We start from the raw sequence: 19897 nt of genomic DNA, 5'->3' as shown, positions 1-19897 counted from the left end.
ACTCGTTATATACTGTAAGTTGTGTTTTTCAAAAAGGAGTAGGGTTCAGTAAAATGCTGTGACCAGGAATGTCCTCTCTTTATAGGAAGCCCAGGAGACACAGGTGCCTCCGGTCTACCAGGCATGGACTGTAAGGAGTCCATGCCCGGCCACTGTGGGGAGTCAGGCTTCCCTGGACTCGACGGACCACCAGGTCAGAATCACAGTTGTCGACGCCTTTAATGACCGGTCTGTATGGGAGTAGGGTGAAGTTTAGTCTGGCTAACACCTAACTCCTCCTGACTTCAGAGTCTGGAAAGGCTCTTTTGATGTTGTTGGCACGATGCGTTGATAATGAAGGAGCTTTTTGAAGCTTTTTTACTGATTGGTTCTCCTCTGTGTCTTTCTCACTCAAACACCCACATGGACAAGCACAAACAGCCCCCGAGTGCAGCCCACTTCCAATACAACTGTTAGATTTTCAAATCCAAACAACGTGCAGTCTCAACTTTTGAGAGAACCAATCGAAGCACAGCCCATTTCTGTGCGAATACTGCATTTACAATGGACTCCTGTCCAGACCAGTGTGTCACAGCTCTCCCTCGGTTGTGTACCACGTGAGTCGCATCAGCCAGGCTAAGTGAAGTTGCCCCTAGAAGCTGATCTTCGGTCAGTTTTGCATTTTCCCCACTAATGTTTAAGGTTAGGATTAGGGGTGGGAAAGCTGACCCTAGATCTGTACCTAGTGGAAACTTCACTCTGGTGCCTCTGTGTGCCCATTAGGAATAAGGCCCGAAGGGGTGTGGTATATGGCCAATATACCACGGCTAAGGGCTGTTCTTAGGCACAACACGAAGAGGAGTTAAATTAAATTTATACTATTTCATCCTTCCACCAGAGGAAATAGTCCGGAGAAAAATCTAGTTGCTAATTCTATGTCCATCCTTGCTATGAAATCAAATAATCTGCCTGCCAGCTAGCTATCGACAGAAAATAAAATCAATCAAATTCTGCTGCAGAAATTAAACCAAATTAGCTGCATTTACATTTGTTTTAGCTGTTTTCTATTGACATTTATTTGGATATACTGTATCCATAATAATTCATGTGATCTCCCGCATAGAGAGTGAATGGTGTCCTGATGAGACAGCAACTGTCTTGAGCCAGCCAGGCAAACTAATGCGTCAGCATAATTGCAACAACAGGGGTTTGAACAAACCTTGCTGTCTGCCTCTATGATCTCAACAAAATGTGTAAATTACATTTTCAAAATTTTTGTGGAGGTCGGAGAGGCAGACGGCAAGGTTTGTACAAACCCCTGTTGTTGCAAACCTTAATGCTAGGCTAGAAGCAAGGGGAAATATACTGAGGGGGTATTTCTCTCTGTAATAAAGCCCTTTTGTGGGGAAAAACTAATTCTGATTGACTGGGCCTTGCTCCTCTGTGGGTGGGCCCTGCTCCCATTGCCCATTCATGTGAAATCCATAGATTAGGGCCTGATAACTTTATTTAAAATGACTGATTTCCTTCTATGAACTGTAACTCAGTAAAACCTTTGAAATTGTGGCATGATGCGTTTAGATATAAAACATTTTTGATTGAAATATCTAATTTACATGTATTCACACCCCTGAGTCAATACTTTGTAGAAGCACCTTACAGCTTTAAGTCATCCTGGAAAGGAAAGGGGATACCTAGCCAGTTGCACAACTGAATGCATTCAACCGAAATGTGTCTTCCGCATTTAACCCAATCAGAGAGGTGTGGGGGGCTGCCTTAATTGACGTATGTCTGTTTCAGCTTTTAAACTAATTAAAACTGTAACACAACAAAATGTGGAATAAGTCAAGGGGTATGAATACTTTCTGAAGGCTCTGTATATCCATCCGTATGATCGAAATCAACACAGGTAGGCTATTGTTTTCAAATACATAGTCTATTTCAATCAGAGAATTTGAGGGAGCATACTTAAAGTTCACATAGGACACAGGATAAGACAGGAGAAATACTCCAGATATAACAGACTGACCCTAGCCCCCCGACACAAACTATTGCAGCATAAATACTGGAGGCTGAGACAGGAACGGTCGGGAGACACTGTGGCCCCATCCGACGATACCTGCGGACAGGGCCAACCAGGCAGGATATAACCCCACCACCTTTGCCAAAGCACAGCCCCCACACCACTAGAGGGATATCTTCAACCACTAACCTACTACCCTGAGACAAGATCTCCCCCACGGCAACGAGGGGGGCGCCAACCCGGACTGGAAGATCATGTCAATGACTCAACCCACTCAAGTGACGCACCCCACCTAGGAACAGCATGGAAGAGCACCAGTTAGCCAGTGACTCAGCCCCCGTAATAGTGTTAGAGGCAGAGAATCCCAGTGGAGAGAGGGGAACCGGCCAGGCAGAGACAGCAATGGCGGTTCGTCGCTCCAGTGCCTTTCCGTTCACATTCACACCCCTGGGCCAGACTGCACTCAATCATAGGACCTACTGAAGTGATGAGTCTTCAATAAAGACTTAAAGGTCGAGATCGAGGCTGCGTCTCTCACATGGATAGGTAGACCACTCCATAAAAGTGGAGCTATATAGGCTCCCGAGTGGCGCAGCAGTCTCAGTGCTTGAGGCTTCACTACAGACACCCTGGTTCGATTCCAGGCTGTATTACAATGGCCGTGATTGGAAGTCCCATAGGGCGGCACACAATTGGCTCAGCGTCGTCTGGGTTTTGCCGGTGTAGGCTGTCATTGTAAATAAGAATTTGTTCTTCACTGACTTGCCTAGTTGAATAAAAATAAATAAAAACATATAGGAGAAAGCCCTGCCTCCAGCTGTTTGCTTAGAAATTATAGGGACAATAAGGAGGCCTGCGTCTTGTGACTGTAGCGTACGTGTAGGTATGTATGGCAGGACCAAATCAGAGAGATAGGTTGGAACAAGTAATGTAATGCTTTGTAGGTTAGCAGTAAAACCTTGAAATCAGCCCTCGCCTTAACAGGAAGCCAGTGTAGAGAGGCTAGCACTGGAGTAATATGATCACATTTCTGGATTCTAGTCAAAATTCTAGCAGCCGTGTTTAGCACTAACTGAAGTTTATTTAGTGCTTTATCCGGGTAGCCAGAAAGTAGAGTATTGCAGTAGTCTAATCTAGAAGTGACAAAAGCATGAATTAACTTTTATGCATCATTTTTGGACAGAAAGTTTCAGATTTTTGCAATGTTACTTAGATGGAAAAAAGCTGTCCTTGAAATAGTCTTGATATGTTCGTCAAAAGAGAAATCAGAGCCGAGGTCCTTCACAGTTTTATTTGAGACGACTGGACAACCATGAAGATTAATTGTCAGATCCAACAGAAGATCTCATTGTTTCTTGGGACCTAGAACTAGCATCTCTGTTTTGTACGAATTTAAAAGTAAAAAATGTGCCACCATCCACTTCCTTATGTCTGAAACACAGGCTTCCAGGGAGGGCAATTTTCACCATGTTTCATCGAAATGTACAGCTGTGTATCGCCTGCATAGCAGTGAAAGTTAACATTATGTTTCCGAATGACATCACCAAGAGGTAAAATATACAGTGAAAACAATAGTGGTCCTAAAACAGATTATTGAGGAACACTGAAACGTACAGTTCATTTGTCAGAGGACAAACCATTCACAGAGACAAACGGATATCTTTCCAACAGATAAGATCTAAACCAGGACAGAAATTGTCCATGTTCCCAATTTGGGTTTCCAATCTCTCCAAAAGAATGTGGTGATTGATGGTGTCAAAAGCAGCACTAAGGTCTATGAGCAGGAGAACAGATGCAGAGCCTTCATCTGACGCCATTAAAAAGTAATTTACCACCTTCATGAGTGCAGTCTCAGTGCTATGATGGGGTCTAAAACCAGACTGTGCAAACACTTTTTCAAAACAAATTGAGAGGAATGGAAGATTCGATATAGGCCGATAGTTTTTCATATTTTCTGGATCAAGGTTTGACTTTTTCAAGAGAGGCTTTATTACTGCCACTTTTAGTGAGTTTGGTACACATTCGGTGGATAGGGAGCCATTTATTATGCTCCAAATAGGAGGACCAAGCACAGGAAGCAGCTCTTTTAGTAATTTAATTGGAATAGGGTCCAGTATGCAGCTTGAAGGTTTAGAGACCATTACTATTTTCATGAATGTTTCGAGATATAGGATAAAGAAACATGAATGTTTCCCTTGATCCTAGGTCCTGGCAGTGTTGTGCAGACTCAGGACAACTGAGCTTTGGAGAAATACGCAGATTTAAAGAGGAGTCCGTAATTTGCGTTCAAATGATCATGATCTTTTCGTCAAATAAGTTCATGAATTTATCACTGCTGAAGTGAAAGCCATCCTCTCTTGGGGAATGCTGCTTTTTAATTAGCTTTGCGACAGTATCAAAAATATATTTTGAATTGTATTTATTCTCCTCAGTTAAGTTGGAAAAATAGGATGATCGAGCAGCAGTGAGGGCTTTTCCATTTTTTCCGGTACTGTCTTTTCAAGCTAGTCGGAAGACTTCCAGTTTGGTGGTGCGCCATTTCCATTCCAATTTTCTGGAAGCTTGCTACAGGGCTCGGGTATTTTCTGTATTCCAGGGAGCTAGTTTCTTTTGACAAATGTTTTTTGTTTTTAGGGGTGCGACTGCATCTAGGGTATTACGCAAGGTTAAATTTAGTTCCTCATTTAGCTAGTTAACCTCTCTAGGCTAGGCGGGACGAATTCGTCCCACCTACGTAACAGCCACTGCTATCCTGTGGCGCGATTTTCAAAACCTTAAAAATCCTATTACTTCAATTTCTCAAACATATGACTATTTTACAGCCATTTAAAGACAAGACTCTCGTTAATCTAACCACACTGTCCGATTTCAAAAAGGCTTTACAACGAAAGCAAAACATTAGATTATGTCAGCAGAGTACCAAGCCAGAAATAATCAGACACCCATTTTTCAAGCCAGCATATAATGTCACCAAAACCCAGAAGACAGCTAAATGCAGCACTCACCTTTGATGATCTTCATCAGATGACAACCCTAGGACATTATGTTATACAATACATGCATGTTTTGTTCAATCAAGTTCATATTTATATCAAAAACCAGCTTTTTACATTAGCATGTGACGTTCAGAACTAGCATACCCCCCGCAAACTTCCGGGGAATTCGCTAACATTTTATTAAATTACTCACGATAAACGTTCACAAAAAGCATAACAATTATTTTAAGAATTATAGATACAGACCTCCTCTATGCACTCGATATGTCCGATTTTAAAATAGCTTTTGGTGAAAGCACATTTTGCAATATTCTAAGTACATAGCCCAGGCATCACGGGCTCGCTATTTAGACACCCGGCAAGTTTAGCACTCACCATAATCATATTTACTATTATAAAATTTCATTACCTTTTGTTGTCTTCGTCAGAATACACACCCAGGACTGCTACTTCAATAACAAATGTTGGTTTGGTCCAAAATAATCCATCGTTATATCCGAATAGCGGCGTTTTGTTCGTATGCGTTCCAGACACTATCCGAAATAGTAAAGAAGTGTCACGCGCATGGCGCAATTCGTGACAATAAAATTCTAAGTATTCCATTACCGTACTTTCGAAGCATGTCAACCGCTGTTTAAAATCAATTTTTACGACATTTTTCTCGTAGAAAAGCGATAATATTCCGACAGGGAATCTCCTTTTCGGCAAACAGAGGAAAAAAATCCCAAAGGCGGGGGCGGTCGGGGTCACGCGCATAAGCCAGTGTCTCTTGATCGGCCACTTGAGAAAGGCGATAATGTGTTTCAGCCTGGGGCTGGAATGACGACATTCTGTTTTTTCCCGGGCTCTGAGCGCCTATGGACGACGTGGGAAGTGTCACGTTAGAGCAGAGATCCTTAGTAAATGATAGAGATGGAAAAGAAGTTCAACAAATGGTCAGACAGGCCACTTCCTGTAAAGGAATCTCTCAGGTTTTGACCTGCCATTTGAGTTCTGTTATACTCACAGACACCATTCAAACAGTTTTAGAACATTTAGGGTGTTTTCTATCCATATGTAATAAGTATATGCATATTCTAGTTACTGGGTAGGAGTGGTAACCAGATTAAATCGGGTATGTTTTTTATCTAGCCGTGTCAATGCTGCCCCCTAGCCCTAACAGGTTAACCAATTTTTATACTCTGACGTCTTTGGTAGGTGGATGGAATCTGGAAGGGTATCTAGGAATCTTTGGGATGTCCGAGCTTTTTTAGCACAGCTTTGATTATACTTGGTTGGGATCTAAGCAGATTATTTGTTGCAATTGCAAACGTAATAAAATGGTGGTCCGATAGTCCAGGATTATGAGGAAAAACATTAAGATCCACAATATTTATTCCACGGGACAGAACTAGGTCCAGAGTATGACTGTGGCAGTGAGTAGGTCCGGAGACATGTTGGACAAAACCCACTGAGTCGATGATGGCTCCGAAAACCTTTTGGATTTGGTCTGTGGACTTTTCCACAGACCCACTTCCACAGGGAATTCAGTGAGGAATGCCGTATACAGCCCAGGAGGCCTGTGAACAGTAGCTGTAAAAAGTGATTGAGTAGGCTGCATAGATTTCATGACTAGTATTTTTTTGGGGGGGGTAAATGGAAATTTGCTATCAGGATGCGTGGGGGATATGGTCACTAGTGTAACCAGGAAGAGAGGCCTCATTTAACACAGTAAATTCATCAACCTTAAGCCATGTTTCAGTCAGGCCAATCACATCCAGCTGCATCACATCCGGCAGTGATTGGGATCCGGCGCGCAATTGGCCCAGCGTCGTCCGGGTTAGGCCAGGGTAGGCTGTCATTGTAAATAAGAATTTGTTCTTAACTGACTTGCCTAGTTAAATATTGATTATGATCAGTGATCATAAGTTCATTGACTATAAGTGAGGGATCTAACATTAAGTAGCGCTAACATGAGATGTGAGATATCACAATCTCTTTCAATAATGACAGGAATGGAGGAGGTCTTTATTCCAGTGAGATTGCTAAGGCGAACACCGCCATTTTTAGTTTTGCCCAACCTAGATTGAGGCACAAACACAGTCTCAATGGGGATAGCTGAGCTGACTACACTGACTGTGCTAGTGGCAGACTCCGCTAAGCTGGCAGGCTCGCTAACAGCCTGCTTGCATGCCCTGCACCCTCTCTCATTGTGGAGCTAGAAGAGTTAAATTTGTCAGATAAATTCTAGCCTACGGCCCAATACATTTGTTAACTACAACTTTAGCCTACTTATAAAGTAGGGAAGATCATAAAAATTGTCTAATACCTTTCTTATCAATGACCCACTCAATCTCTAGACCAGATTTGATTCATTTTAACCGGCATTGACTAACCATGCACATTTCTTGATCCGGTTGATGAATGTACAATTGAAGTCGGAAGTTTACATACACTTAGGTTGGAGTCATTAAAACTCGTTTTTCAACCACTCCCAAATTTCTTGTTAACGAACTATAGTTTTGACAAGTCGGTTAGGACATCTACTTTGTGCATGACACAAGTAATTTTTCCAACAATTGTTTACAGACAGATTATTTCACTTATAACTCACTGTATCTCAATTCCAGTGGGTCAGAAGTTTACATACACTAAGTTGACTGTGCCTTTAATCAGCTTATAAAATTCCAGAAAATTATGTCATGGGCTTTAGAAGCTTCTGATAGGCTAACTGACATAATTTGAGTCAATTGGAGGTGTACCTGTGGATGTATTTCAAGGCCTACCTTCAAACTCAGTGCCTCTTTGCTTGACATCATGGGAAAATCAAAAGAAATCAGCCAAGACCTCAGGAAAAAAAAGTGTAGACCCCCACAAGTCTGGTTCATCCTTGGGAGCAATTTCCAAATACCTGAAGGTACCACGTTCATCTGTACAAACAATAGTACGCATGTATAAATACCATGGGACCACGCAGCTGTCATACCGCTCAGGAAGGAGACGCATTCTGTCTCCTAGAGATGAATGTACTATGGTGCGAAAAGTGCAAATCAATCCCAGAACAACAGCAAAGGACCTTGTGAACATGCTGGAGGAAACCGGTACAAAAGTATCTATATCCACAGTAAAACGAGTCCTATATCGACATAATCTGAAAGGCCGCTCAGCAAGGAAGAAGCCACTGCTCCAAAACCACCATAAAAAAGCCAGACTATGATTTGCAACTGCACATGGGGACAAAGATAGTACTTTCTGGAGAAATGTCCTTTGGTCTGATGAAACAAAAATACAACTGTTTGGCCATAATGACCATCGTTATGTTTGGAGGAAAAAGGGGGAGGCTTGCAAGCCTAAGAACACCATCCCAACCATGAAGCACGGGTTGGCAGCATCATGTTGTGGGGGTGCTTTGCTGCAGGAGGGACTGGTGCACTTCACAAAATAGATGGCATCACGAGGGAGGAAAATTACGTGGATATATTGAAGCAACATCTCAAGACATCAGTCAGGAAGTTAAAGCTTGGTCGCAAATGGGTCTTCCAAATGGACGATGACCCCAAGTATTCTTTCAAAGTTGTGACAAAATCGCTTAAGGACAACCAAGTCAAGGTATTGGAGTGGACATCACAAAGCCCTGACCTCAATCCTATAGAAAATGTGTGAGCAGAACTGAAAAAGCATGTGCGAGCAAGGAGGCCTACAAACCTGACTCAGTTACACCAGCTCTGTCAGGAGGACTGGGCCAAAATTCACCCAACTTATTGTGGAAAGCTTGTGGAAGGCTACCCAAAACGTTTGACCCAAGTTAAACAATTTAAAGTCAATGCTACCAAATACTAATTGAGTGTATGTAAACTTCTGACCCACTGGGAATGAGATGAATGAAATAATAGCTGAAATAAATAATTATCTCTACTGTTATTCTGACATTTCACATTCTTAAAATAAAGTGGGGATCCTAACTGACCTAAGACATGGATTTTTACTGGGATTAAATGTCAGGAATTGTGAAAAACTGAGTTTAAATGTATTTGGCTAAGGTGTATGTAAACTTCCGACTTCAACTGTATATAGAATGTTGTTGGATTCATGCATTGCTACACTGCATTCTATTTCCAGGGTGAGCACGAAAAATAAAATAAATGTTTAACCTCTAGAGGACCCCTTCCCGCTCTGATCCCGCTAACGGGATTTATTGACAAGATACCATGGCGGGAAATTCAAAACTGCAAGAATCTAATAATTTCAATTTCTCAAACAATCAACTATTCTTTACCATTTGAAAGGTAAACATCTCCTAAATCCAACCACATTGTCTGATTTCAAAGAGGCTTTACGGCGAAAGCATAAAGTTAGGTTATGTTAGGAGAGTACATTGAAAATAGCTGTGTGTAATGTTTTGTCAATTCAAAGACAGGCGTCACCAAAAGCAGAAAACCAGCTAAAATTATGCACTAACCTTTGACAATCTTCATCAGATGACACTCCTAGGACATTATGTTATACAATACATGCATTTTTTGTTCCATCAAGTTCATATTTATATCCAAAAACAGCATTTTACAGTGGCGGTGAAATTCCGATTTTTTTTTCCCCTCAAATGCTTCCGGTGAATCAGCGTTACAATTTACTAAATTACTAGTCGAAAACATTGGTAAATTATAATATTGTCATTCAAAGAATTATAGATTAACATCTCGTAAATGCTACCGCATTGCCAGATTTCAAAATAACTTTACTGGGAAATCACACTTTGCAATAAACGGGGTGCTATGCTAAGAACAATAGGCTAGGATATACAGGTTAGCACCATCTTGGAACCATCTAATATCAATAATACTATTGTAAATAATCCCTTACCTTTGATTATCTTCATCAGAAGGCACTTCCAGGAATCCCAGGTCCACAACAAATGTGGTTTCTTTCGACAAAGTTCATAATTTCTGTCCAAATAACTCCAAGTTGTTCCATGTTGTTAGCGCGTTCAGTAGGCTCCTCAAAATGTAGGGCGGGGGGGGGAAAAGTCACGACGAAAAGTTTACAAAAAATCTATTTACGTTCGTTCAAACATGTCAAACGTTGTTTAGCATCAATCTTTAGGGCCATTTTTAACGTGAAACATCAGTAATATTTCAACCCGACCTCTCCTGTGTCTTGAAAAACGTTTTGAAAAATGTCTCGCCTCACATGAACGCGCATGAGCACGCAATAATGAAGTGACGACATCCCAGGGACGTCAACTTCCCTTCCTTGTCATCCGGTCTCTGTTCATCATAGACGCTTCAAACAACTTTATAAAGATTGTTGACATCTAGTGGAAGTCGTAGGAAGTGCAAAATGAATCCTTTGTCACTGTGTGATCTATTAGCAATGACTCGAAAATAGTACAGCCACAAAATTCTCATTTCCTGATTGTATTTTTCTCAGGTTTTTGCCTGCCATATGAGTTTTGTTATACCTACAGACACCATTCAAACAGTTTTAGAAAATTCAGTGTGTTTTCTATCCAAATCTGTTAATAATATGCATATCCTAGCTTCTGAGTTGGTGTAGGAGGCAGTTAACCTGTTATGGCTAGGGGGCAGTATTTTCACGGCTGGATAAAAAACGTACCCGATTTAATCTGATTATTTCTCCTGCCCAGAAACTAGAATATGCATATAATTATTAGCTTTGGATAGAAAACACTCCAAAGTTTCTAAAACTGTTTGAATGGTGTCTGTGAGTATAACAGAACTCATTTGGCAGGCCAAAACCTGAGAAGATTCTGTACAGGAAGTACCCTGTCTGACCATTTCTTCCCCTTCTTGATTATCTCTATCCATTACAAAGGATCTCTGCTGTTACGTGACACTTCCTACGGCTCCAATGGGCTCTCAGAGCCCGGGAAAAAGCTGAATGACGTAATTGAAAGCCCTGGCTGAAACACATTATCGCCTTTCTCAAGTGGCCGATCAGGGGACAGTGGGCTTAGGCGCGTGCACTGGCCGCCCCCGTCTTTCTGTTTTTACCTCTATTTACCGAAACGCAGATTCCCGGTCGGAATATTATTGCTTCTTTACGAGAAAAATTGCATAAAAATTGATTTTAAACAGCGGTTGACATGCTTCGAAGTACGGTAATGAAATATTTAGAAATCTTTTGTCACGAAATGCGCCATGCTCGCGACCCTGATTTACCATTCGGATAGTGTCTAGAACGCACGAACAAAACGCCGCTATTCGGATATAACGATGGATTATTTTGGACCAAACCAACATTTGTTATTGAAGTAGCAGTCCTGGGAGTGCATTCTGACGAAGAACATCAAAGGTAATCAAACTTTTCTAATAGTAAATCTGATTTTGGTCAGGGCTAAACTTGTCGGTGTCTAAATGGCTAGCCGTGATGGCTGGGCTATCTACTGAGAATATTGTAAAATGTGCTTTCACCGAAAAGCTATTTTAAAATCGGACATATCGAGTGCATAGAGGAGTTCTGTATCTATAATTCTTAAAATAATTGTTATGTTTTTTGTGAACGTTTATCGTGAGTAATTTAGTAAATTCACCGGAGGTTTGCGGGGGGTATGCTAGTTTTGAACGTCACATGCTAATGTAAAAAAGCTGGTTTTTGATATAAATATGAACTTGATTGAACAAAACATGCATGTATTGTATAACATAATGTCCTAGGGTTGTCATCTGATGAAGATCATCAAAGGTTAGTGCTGCATTTAGCTGTGGTTTTGTTTTTTGTGACATTATATGCTAGCTTGAAAAATGGGTAGTCTGATTATTTCTGGCTGGGTACTCTGCTGACATAATCTAATGTTTTGCTTTCGCTGTAAAGCCTTTTTGAAATCGGACAGTGTGGTTAGATTAACGAGAGTCTTGTCTTTAAAATGCTGTAAAATAGTCATATGTTTGAAAAATGGAAGTTTTCGGATTTTAGAGGAATTTGTATTTCGCGCCACGCCCATCATTGGATATTGGAGCAGGTGTTCCGCTAGCGGAACGTCTAGATGTAAGAGGTTAAAAATGGGCACATATTTTTTTCAGAATTCTCAATACTGCCCCCTAGCCCCAACAGATTTGGCCTTAATATTTGGTTTACAACAGTGGGGGTTTATATTAACCTTGCTGTCAACCACTGCGACCAAGGTAACAATGTTGCAATTTTAGAAATGTTATCTCCCCTGTACCATAGAGAGTGAACAGTGTCCTGACGAGACAGCAACTTTTCTGAGCCAGGCGAAATCATGCATCAACATCAGAACTATCGATATATCCAATTAAATGTAAATAGAAAACAGTTAAAACAGACAAACGCAGTAAGTTTGCTGTCAGTCTAGCTGCAGAGTTTGACGTACTGCTATTGTATGCGTCTTTCTTTTTCCCAACGCAGTTAAGCCAAAACCACGCCCCTTTATTCAGAGGGGGGTTCTACTACGCTCACATTGGCTAGCTAGAGTTGTCTCACTCGCAGAGACAGTGACCTTCCAATGTAAGGATGGAAAGTGTAATTTAACAATTAGCTGCCTACTGTAATGCAGGCCTATTATTATCATGTTTGGGAACATTTGCCTATGTATTTATTTTCAGAGTTTCAATGAAGAGTTTCGAATACGCTACAGCCATTGAATCTGTCTTTGAGCGTTAATGGACGTTAATGGCTAGCTTGGTCCACAACATTATGTTGTTATATTTTTTAATCTTGAAATACAAGGGCAAATGCTAATAAATAGTGACTGAAATTTCGCGCTATGTGATATTCACTTCCGAACTTGGAGACTTGGAGAGCGCTCAAAGGGTTGTAGAACGCCCCTCTGAATAACGAGCCGTGGTTTTGGCTTAACTGCATTGGGAAAAAGAAAGACGCGTATTGTATAGCTGTGTAGTTGGCAAGCTAGCAAGTGAGAAGAGCGTTTGCCAGCCTGCCTAGCAACCAATCGTTGTTTGTATGGCAACGATGTAAATAGAATTAGCAACCAGATTTGTGTCCGGACTATACCCTCCTTTTGGATAGATGAAAGACTGTGATCCCTTGATGATTTAAAACTTGTGCTTAATACGGGCAAAACAAAATGCATATTTTTAAACTCTTGTAAGAATATTCACTCATTAGATGGTTCTCCAATCGAACAAGAACAAGTATAAATACTTAGGCTTTAGGATTGATATGGATTTGACGTTTAAAAAACAAATAGATGAGATGGTTAAGAAACTTAAAGATTTAAAGTGGCCTTTTTCTACAGAAACAGATCATGCCTTTCTCTAAGCAGTAGGAAGCAGATTATACAGTCAACCTTTTCATCTGTTCTTGATTATGGTGATATTATTTAGCAAAGTGCTGCTGCTACTACTCTTAAACCTTTGGATGCAATCTACCGTAGTGCCCTTCGTTTTGTTACAGGTGACAGTTTTGATAGTCATCACTGCATCCTGTATCAAAAGTTTCTCTGGACTATGCTAAAGATCCGTAGATCTCTACTTTACTGCCTATCTGTTTCCAAGGCCCTACTTCATAAACTTCTGTCTTATCTAACTTTGCCGTTGAAGTATAGACACCTAAGTTGCCTAACCCGTTCAGAGGATTGGTTAACGCTTGATGTTCTTTAGGGGCTCCACCGAGCTAGGTAAATCTGCTTTTAGTTCTAATGCACCGTATTGCTCGAACAAAATTCTAAATACATTTCATCTTGATGTTCTTGATGATCTGTTGCCGTTCTGGCAAACTAAAGTATTGATTGGGGACTTATTGCTTGAGGAATGTAACTTTTTCTGGGGATGTTTTATTTGTGCTTCCCATGACTGTGTTGTTTTATTTTAATGTGTATATTTACATTGTAAAATACAGGGCACATGTTAAAATAAAGGTTAATTGTTTAGAAAAATATTATAATTTTTTTTATAATAAAAATGTATCAAAAATGTTTTTGATTAAAATATGTCAATCAAATGTTTTTATTTGTTGGCAACCAGTTTGTAAAAGCAATAAAGCACTTCAGGAGTGTGTGGTATATGGCCAATATACCACGGCTAAGAGCTGTGTCCAGGCACTCCGCTTCGCTTAGTGCCTAAGAACAGCCCTTTGCCATGGTAATGGTCCATATACACAACACCCACTTGGGCCTTATTGCTTAAATAAAGCAGACTATTTAGAATGCATTGCTTCATACCAGCTAATTAGTATGCATGTTTGGATGTTGGGACATAGAGGGCAACATTTTTATTTTGCAATGACACGCAATGTGAGAGTAAAATTATAAGATGCAGGGCAATTGCAAGGTTCAGTATTTGAAGCTCCCATCAATTTAAACCAAATAGTTTGTTTGCTCACAAGTGTCTTCGTGAGAAGAAAATTTTGCCAAAAGGTCTTTTTTTATTAGTATTTTATTATGTTCCTGCAAAAAAAATCTATTACAAACTCAGTCACAATTAAACACTTTAGTTGTGTGTGTGATGTTGTTTCAGGTTCAACAGGTGACATTGGGTACTCCGGCCCTGCCCTGCCCATGACCGGTGAAGAAGGGGACAACGGTGTGCCCGGCTTACCAGGGCTCAAAGGGGACAAGGGGGCTTCAGGCCCCCCCGGGCTGCCTGGCATCGCAGGGTTACCTGGGCCTAAAGGTAACAGGACAGACCTGGGTTGTGTTCATAAGGCACTAAACGGAGGAAAGTGTATTGAAACTGGGAGGGACTAGCTGGACGCTCATTTTGTCTTCTGTTGCAAAACATTTAGTAACGTTTTTTTGTTGTGTGCTCAAACAAACACGACCTGGACTGTATAATAAAGGCCTCCTCATACAGCCAGATGCTACCCTTGGTAACATAGCAAAGTAACGTAGGGTCCGCCCTCTCAGATGCTCCAATGCTTTCATTGTTTGACAACGCATTGATCTAAGTGGAAGATCCACTTAAGCATGTGCCAGTGCCAACCAGGTACATATTTGGGGTGGCGATCACAGAAATGTACGATAGGTGCGTATGTGGACACCTGCTTGTCAAACATCTCATTCCAAAATCATGGGGATTAATATGGAGTTGGTCCCCCCCTTTACTGCTATCACAGCCTTCACTCTTCTGGGAAGGCTTTCCACTAGATGTTGGAACATTGCTGCAGGGACTTGCATCCATTCAGCCACAAGAGCATTAGTGAGGTCGGGCGCTGATGTTGGGCGATTAGGCCTGCTCATAGTAGGCGTTCCAATTTATCTCAAAGATGTTCGATGGGGTTGATGTCAGGGCTCTGTGCAGGCCAGTCACGTTCTTCCACACCGATCTTGACAAACCAGGTAGCGTTCTCCTGGCATCTGCCAAACCCAGATTAGTCCATCAGACTGCCAGATGGTGAAGCATTATTCATCACTCCAGAGAACGTGTTTCCACTGCTCCAGAGTCCAATAACGGTCAGCTTTATACCACTCCAGCCGACGCTTGGCGTTGAGCATGGTGATCTTAGGCTTGTGTGCGGCTGCTCGGCCATGGAAACCCATTTCATGTAGCTCCCAACGAACAGTTATTGTGCTGACTTTGCTTCCAGAAGCAGTTTGGAACTCGGTAGTGAGTGTTGCAACGGAGGACAGACAATTTTTATGTTATACGCGCTTCAGCACTCGGCAGTCCCTGTCGGTGAACTTGTGTGGCCTATCACTTCGCAGCTGAGCTGTTGTTGCTCCTCGACGTTTCCACTTCACAATAACAGCACTTACAGTTGATGAAATTTGACAAACTGACTTGTTGAAAAGGTGGCATCCTATGACGGTGCCACGTTGAAAGTCACTGAGCTCTTCAGTAAGGCCAGTGTTTGTCTATGGAGATTGCATGGCTGTGTGCTCGATATTATACACCTGTCGGCAACGGGTGTGGCTGAAATAGGCGAATGCACTAATCTGAAGGGGTGTCCACATACGTTTGTATATATAGTGTAGCTAGGTGAGACAACAACACGTCACAATCGTATTAGGTATATTTTCCCTCACAAAGTATTTATCAGTCAGTGCTAATAGGCGAACATTTTGTTACTTTTTTTGGGGGTGGCATTGGAGGCGCCGTGAGTTATTTAAGATACTCTTCAAAGCGGTAGGGTTTCAGACTTTTTCGAAAGATGGGCAGGGTCTCCGCTATCCTGACTTTAGGGGGAAGCTTGTTTCACCATTGGGGTGCCAAGACAGAGAAGAGCTTTGACTGTGCTGAGCAGGAGCTTGAAGAGGCCAAGAAACGAGAGGTGGGGGAACGGAGTGCTCAGGTAGGGATGTGGGTTTTAAGCATAGCCTGACGGGAAGGAGGTGCAGTTCCCCTTGCTGCTCTGTCGGCAAGCACCACGGTCTTGAAGATGATGCAAGCTTCGACTGGAAGCCAGTGGAGGAGCCGGATGACATGGGAGAACTTAGAAAGGTTGAACACCAGGCGGACTGCGGCATTCTGGATAAATTGCAGGGGTTTAATGGCACAAGCGGGGAGCCCAGCCAACAGCGTTGCAGTAGTCTAGACGGGAAATGACAAGTGCCTGGATTAGGACCTGAGCTGCTTCCTGTGTGAGGAAAGGTCGTGCTCTATGGATGTTGTAGAGCAGGAACCTGCAGGAGCGAGTCACTGCTTTGATGTTTGCAGAGAACGACAGGGTATTGTCCAGGGTCACTCCAAGGTTCTTTGCACTCTGGGAGGGGGACACCGTGGAGTTGTCAACCGTGATGGAGAGGTCTTGGAGCAGGCCTTTCCCAAAAGGAATAGCAGCTCTGTTTTGTTGAGGTTGAGGGCCGACATCCAATCTGAGATGTCTGCCAGGCCACCTAATTTATACATTGATAAGAGATATTATAGGTAAATGAGTAGGCTTAAAATGTTTTGAGAAGGGGATGATAAATACAAATATCAAGAAAGCATAGTGATTGCTTTGGATTCTTTATGATTGACATCTTAGTCATTTAGCAGACGCTCTTATCCAGAGCGACTTACAGTAGTGAATGCATACATTTCATGCATTTTTTTTTTTTTGTAATGGCCCCCGTGGGAATTGAACCCACAACCCTGGCGTTGCAAACACCATGCTCTACCAACTGAGCCACTGGAGACTAATGTGAAGTCAGTCATATGGCAGCAAACTGAAAATTATTATTTCGGCCCCTTTTCCACCCACAGTGAAGTAGCCTAGGCTATAAATAGCTGTGCCATTATTCAGATCATTACTTTAATTGTATGGCCTCATAGTTTGCAGGGAGGAAATTTGGAGACACAAGCTAAATAGACTTCTGTTGCCTATGGAAAGCTGTGCGCAGCAGCGCTAAATGCAACTATGTGTTAGTTTCTTTCAATTTATAACCTAACCTTTTTTTGTTGCCTATTTGAATCATCATGGAATTCAGTTTAACTTCTCTAGGGTATGTGGGACGGTAGCGTCCCACCTCGCCAACAGCCAGTGAAATAGCAGAGCGCCAAATTCAAAACAATAAATCTCATAATTCAAATTTCCCACACATACAAGTATTATACACCATTTTAAAGATAATCTTCTCGTTAATCCAACCACACTGCCTGAATCCAAAAAGGCTTTACGGCGAAAGCATAGCATTAGATTATGTTAGGACAGCACCTTGACAAGAAAAACCACACAGCCATTTTCCAAGCAAGGAGAGGTGTCACAAAAACCAGAAATACAGCTAAAATGAATCACTAACCTTTGATGATCTTCATCAGATGGCACTCATAGGACTTCATGTTACACACTTTTGCTCGATAAAGTTCATATTTATATCCAAAAACCCCATTTTTCATTGGCGTGTAATGTTCAGAAATGTTTTGCCTCCCAAAACTTCCGGTGAATAAGCACATCAATTTACAGAAATACTCATCATAAACGTTGATAAAATATGCAGCTGTTATTCAAAGAATTATAGATACACTTCTCCTTAATGCAACCGCTGTGTCAGATTTCAAAAAATCTTTACAGCGAAAGCACACTTTACAATATTCTGAGTACAGCGCTCAGTCACAAAACCAAACCCTCCATTTTGTGGAGTCAACAAAACTCAGAAATAGCATTCTAAATATTCACTTACCTTTGATGATCTTCATCGGAATGCACTCCCAGGAATCCCAGTTCCACAATAAATGTCCATTTGTTTCGATAAAGTCCATATTTATTTCCAAATACCTCCTTTTTGTTTGCGCGTTCAGTCGAGTAACCCAAATGCACTGTGCTCGCGCAGTAAGTTCAGACGAAAAGTCAAAAAAGTTATATTATAGTTCGTAGAAACGTGTCAAACGATGTATAGAATCCATCTTTAGGATGTTTTTATCATAAATCTTCCATAGTATTCCAACCGGACGATACCTTTGTCTTCAAAAAGGAAAAGGAACACAGCTAACTCTCACGGGAGTGGGCGCCACTGAGCTCATGTCATTTTCTCAGTCATCTGATTCCAAGCGCTCTTATTCTCTCCCCATTCACAGTAGAAGCATAAAACAAAGTTCTAAAGACTGTTGACATCTAGTGGAAGCCTTAGGAAGTGACCCCACAGACACTGTATATTGGATAGGGAATCACTTGAAAAACTACAAACCTCAGATTTCCACACTTCCTGGTTGGATTTTGTCTCAGGTTTTTGCCTGGCATATGAGTTCTGTTATACTCACAGACATCATTCAAACAGTTTTAGAAACTTCTGAGTGTGTTCTATCCAAATCTACTAATAATATGCATATCCTACCTTCTGGGCCTGAGTAGCAGGCAGTTTACTACAGGCACGCTTTACATCTGGACGTCAAAATACTGCCCCTACCCAAGAGAGATTAAACCCGGAGCCTGGCGCACGGTTTACGACGACTAGACCATTGTCATTACAGTTCCATGATCAGTGTTCAACCCTTATTTTAAACTTTTGTCCACTTCTAATATTTCATGGATTGAACAACTGAAAATTACAACTTTCAGGATGGCCACTCCCGTTGTCTTTACACTGCTGCTACTCGCTGTTTATTATGTTTGCATAGTCACTTTACCCCTATCTATATGTACAAATGACCTGTACCGCTGCACATTGACTCGGTACCGGTACCCCCTGTATATAGCCTTGTTATTGTTATTTTATTGTTCATATTTATTTAAAAAATATATATTTAGTAAATATATTCTTAACTCTATTTCTTGAACTGCATTGTTGGTTATGGGCTTGTAAGTAAGCATTTCACGGTAAGGTCTACACCTTTTGTATTTGGCCCATGTGACAAATAAAATGCGATTTGATTTTAAACAACCCACTAGGCACAAACTGGTTGAATCAATGTTGTTTTGACGTAATTTGTCAACGCATTGTGAGGTGGAATCTACGTGGAAAATACATTCGATTTGAAAAAAGTTGTCAACATTGTTTTGAGGGTGAAATTTCAACCACAGGATTATGTCATCATGGTAACCACATTTCAACATAGACAAACCTTTCTAAAATATGTTGAATTTGTACTTTTAAAACAATGTCAGGGCCTCCCAAGTGGCGCTGCGGTCTAAGGCACTGCAGTGCTTGAGGCGTCACTACAGATCCGGGTTCAATCCCGGGAGACCCATGAGGCGACGCACAATTGACCCAGCATCGTCCAGGTTAGGGGAAGGTTTGCCCGGCCGGGATGTTCTTGTCCCATCGCGCTCTAGCGACTCCTGTGGCAGGCTGGGTGCATGCACGCTGACACGGTCGCCAGTTGTACAGTGTTTCCTCCAACACATTGGTGCAGATGGCTTCTTGGTTAAGCGAACAGTGTGTCAAGAAGCAGTGCAGCTTGGCAGGGTCATGTTTCGGAGGACTCATGGTTCTCGCCCTTGCCTCTCCCGAGTCCATACTGCAGTTGCAGCAGTGGGACAAGACTGCAACTACCAATTGGATAACATGAAATTGGGGAGAAAAAGGGGGAAAAAAATGAAAAAATTAAATCAAACAAGATCTTCA

The 19897-nt window shown here is 41.7% G+C and overlaps 1 protein-coding gene across 7 annotated transcripts in view; it reads left to right on the top strand.

The window, feature by feature from the left end:
- The window catches only part of col4a4 (collagen, type IV, alpha 4), a 241645-nt gene that overhangs the window by 199211 nt on the left and 22537 nt on the right, over positions 1 to 19897 (top strand). For all 7 annotated transcript variants that reach the window (XM_045704243.1, XM_014159949.2, XM_014159950.2 and 4 more), the window contains 2 exons: positions 86 to 193; positions 14433 to 14588. In XM_045704243.1, the coding sequence (XP_045560199.1) occupies positions 86 to 193; positions 14433 to 14588 (264 nt within the window). The remainder of the gene's footprint in view (positions 1 to 85; positions 194 to 14432; positions 14589 to 19897) is intronic.

Source organism: Salmo salar, chromosome ssa20, assembly GCF_905237065.1.
Source record: "Salmo salar chromosome ssa20, Ssal_v3.1, whole genome shotgun sequence".
Taxonomy (NCBI): domain Eukaryota; kingdom Metazoa; phylum Chordata; class Actinopteri; order Salmoniformes; family Salmonidae; genus Salmo; species Salmo salar.
The sequence above is the reverse complement of the archived record's forward strand: the minus strand, read 5'-3'. Positions and strand labels throughout refer to the sequence as shown.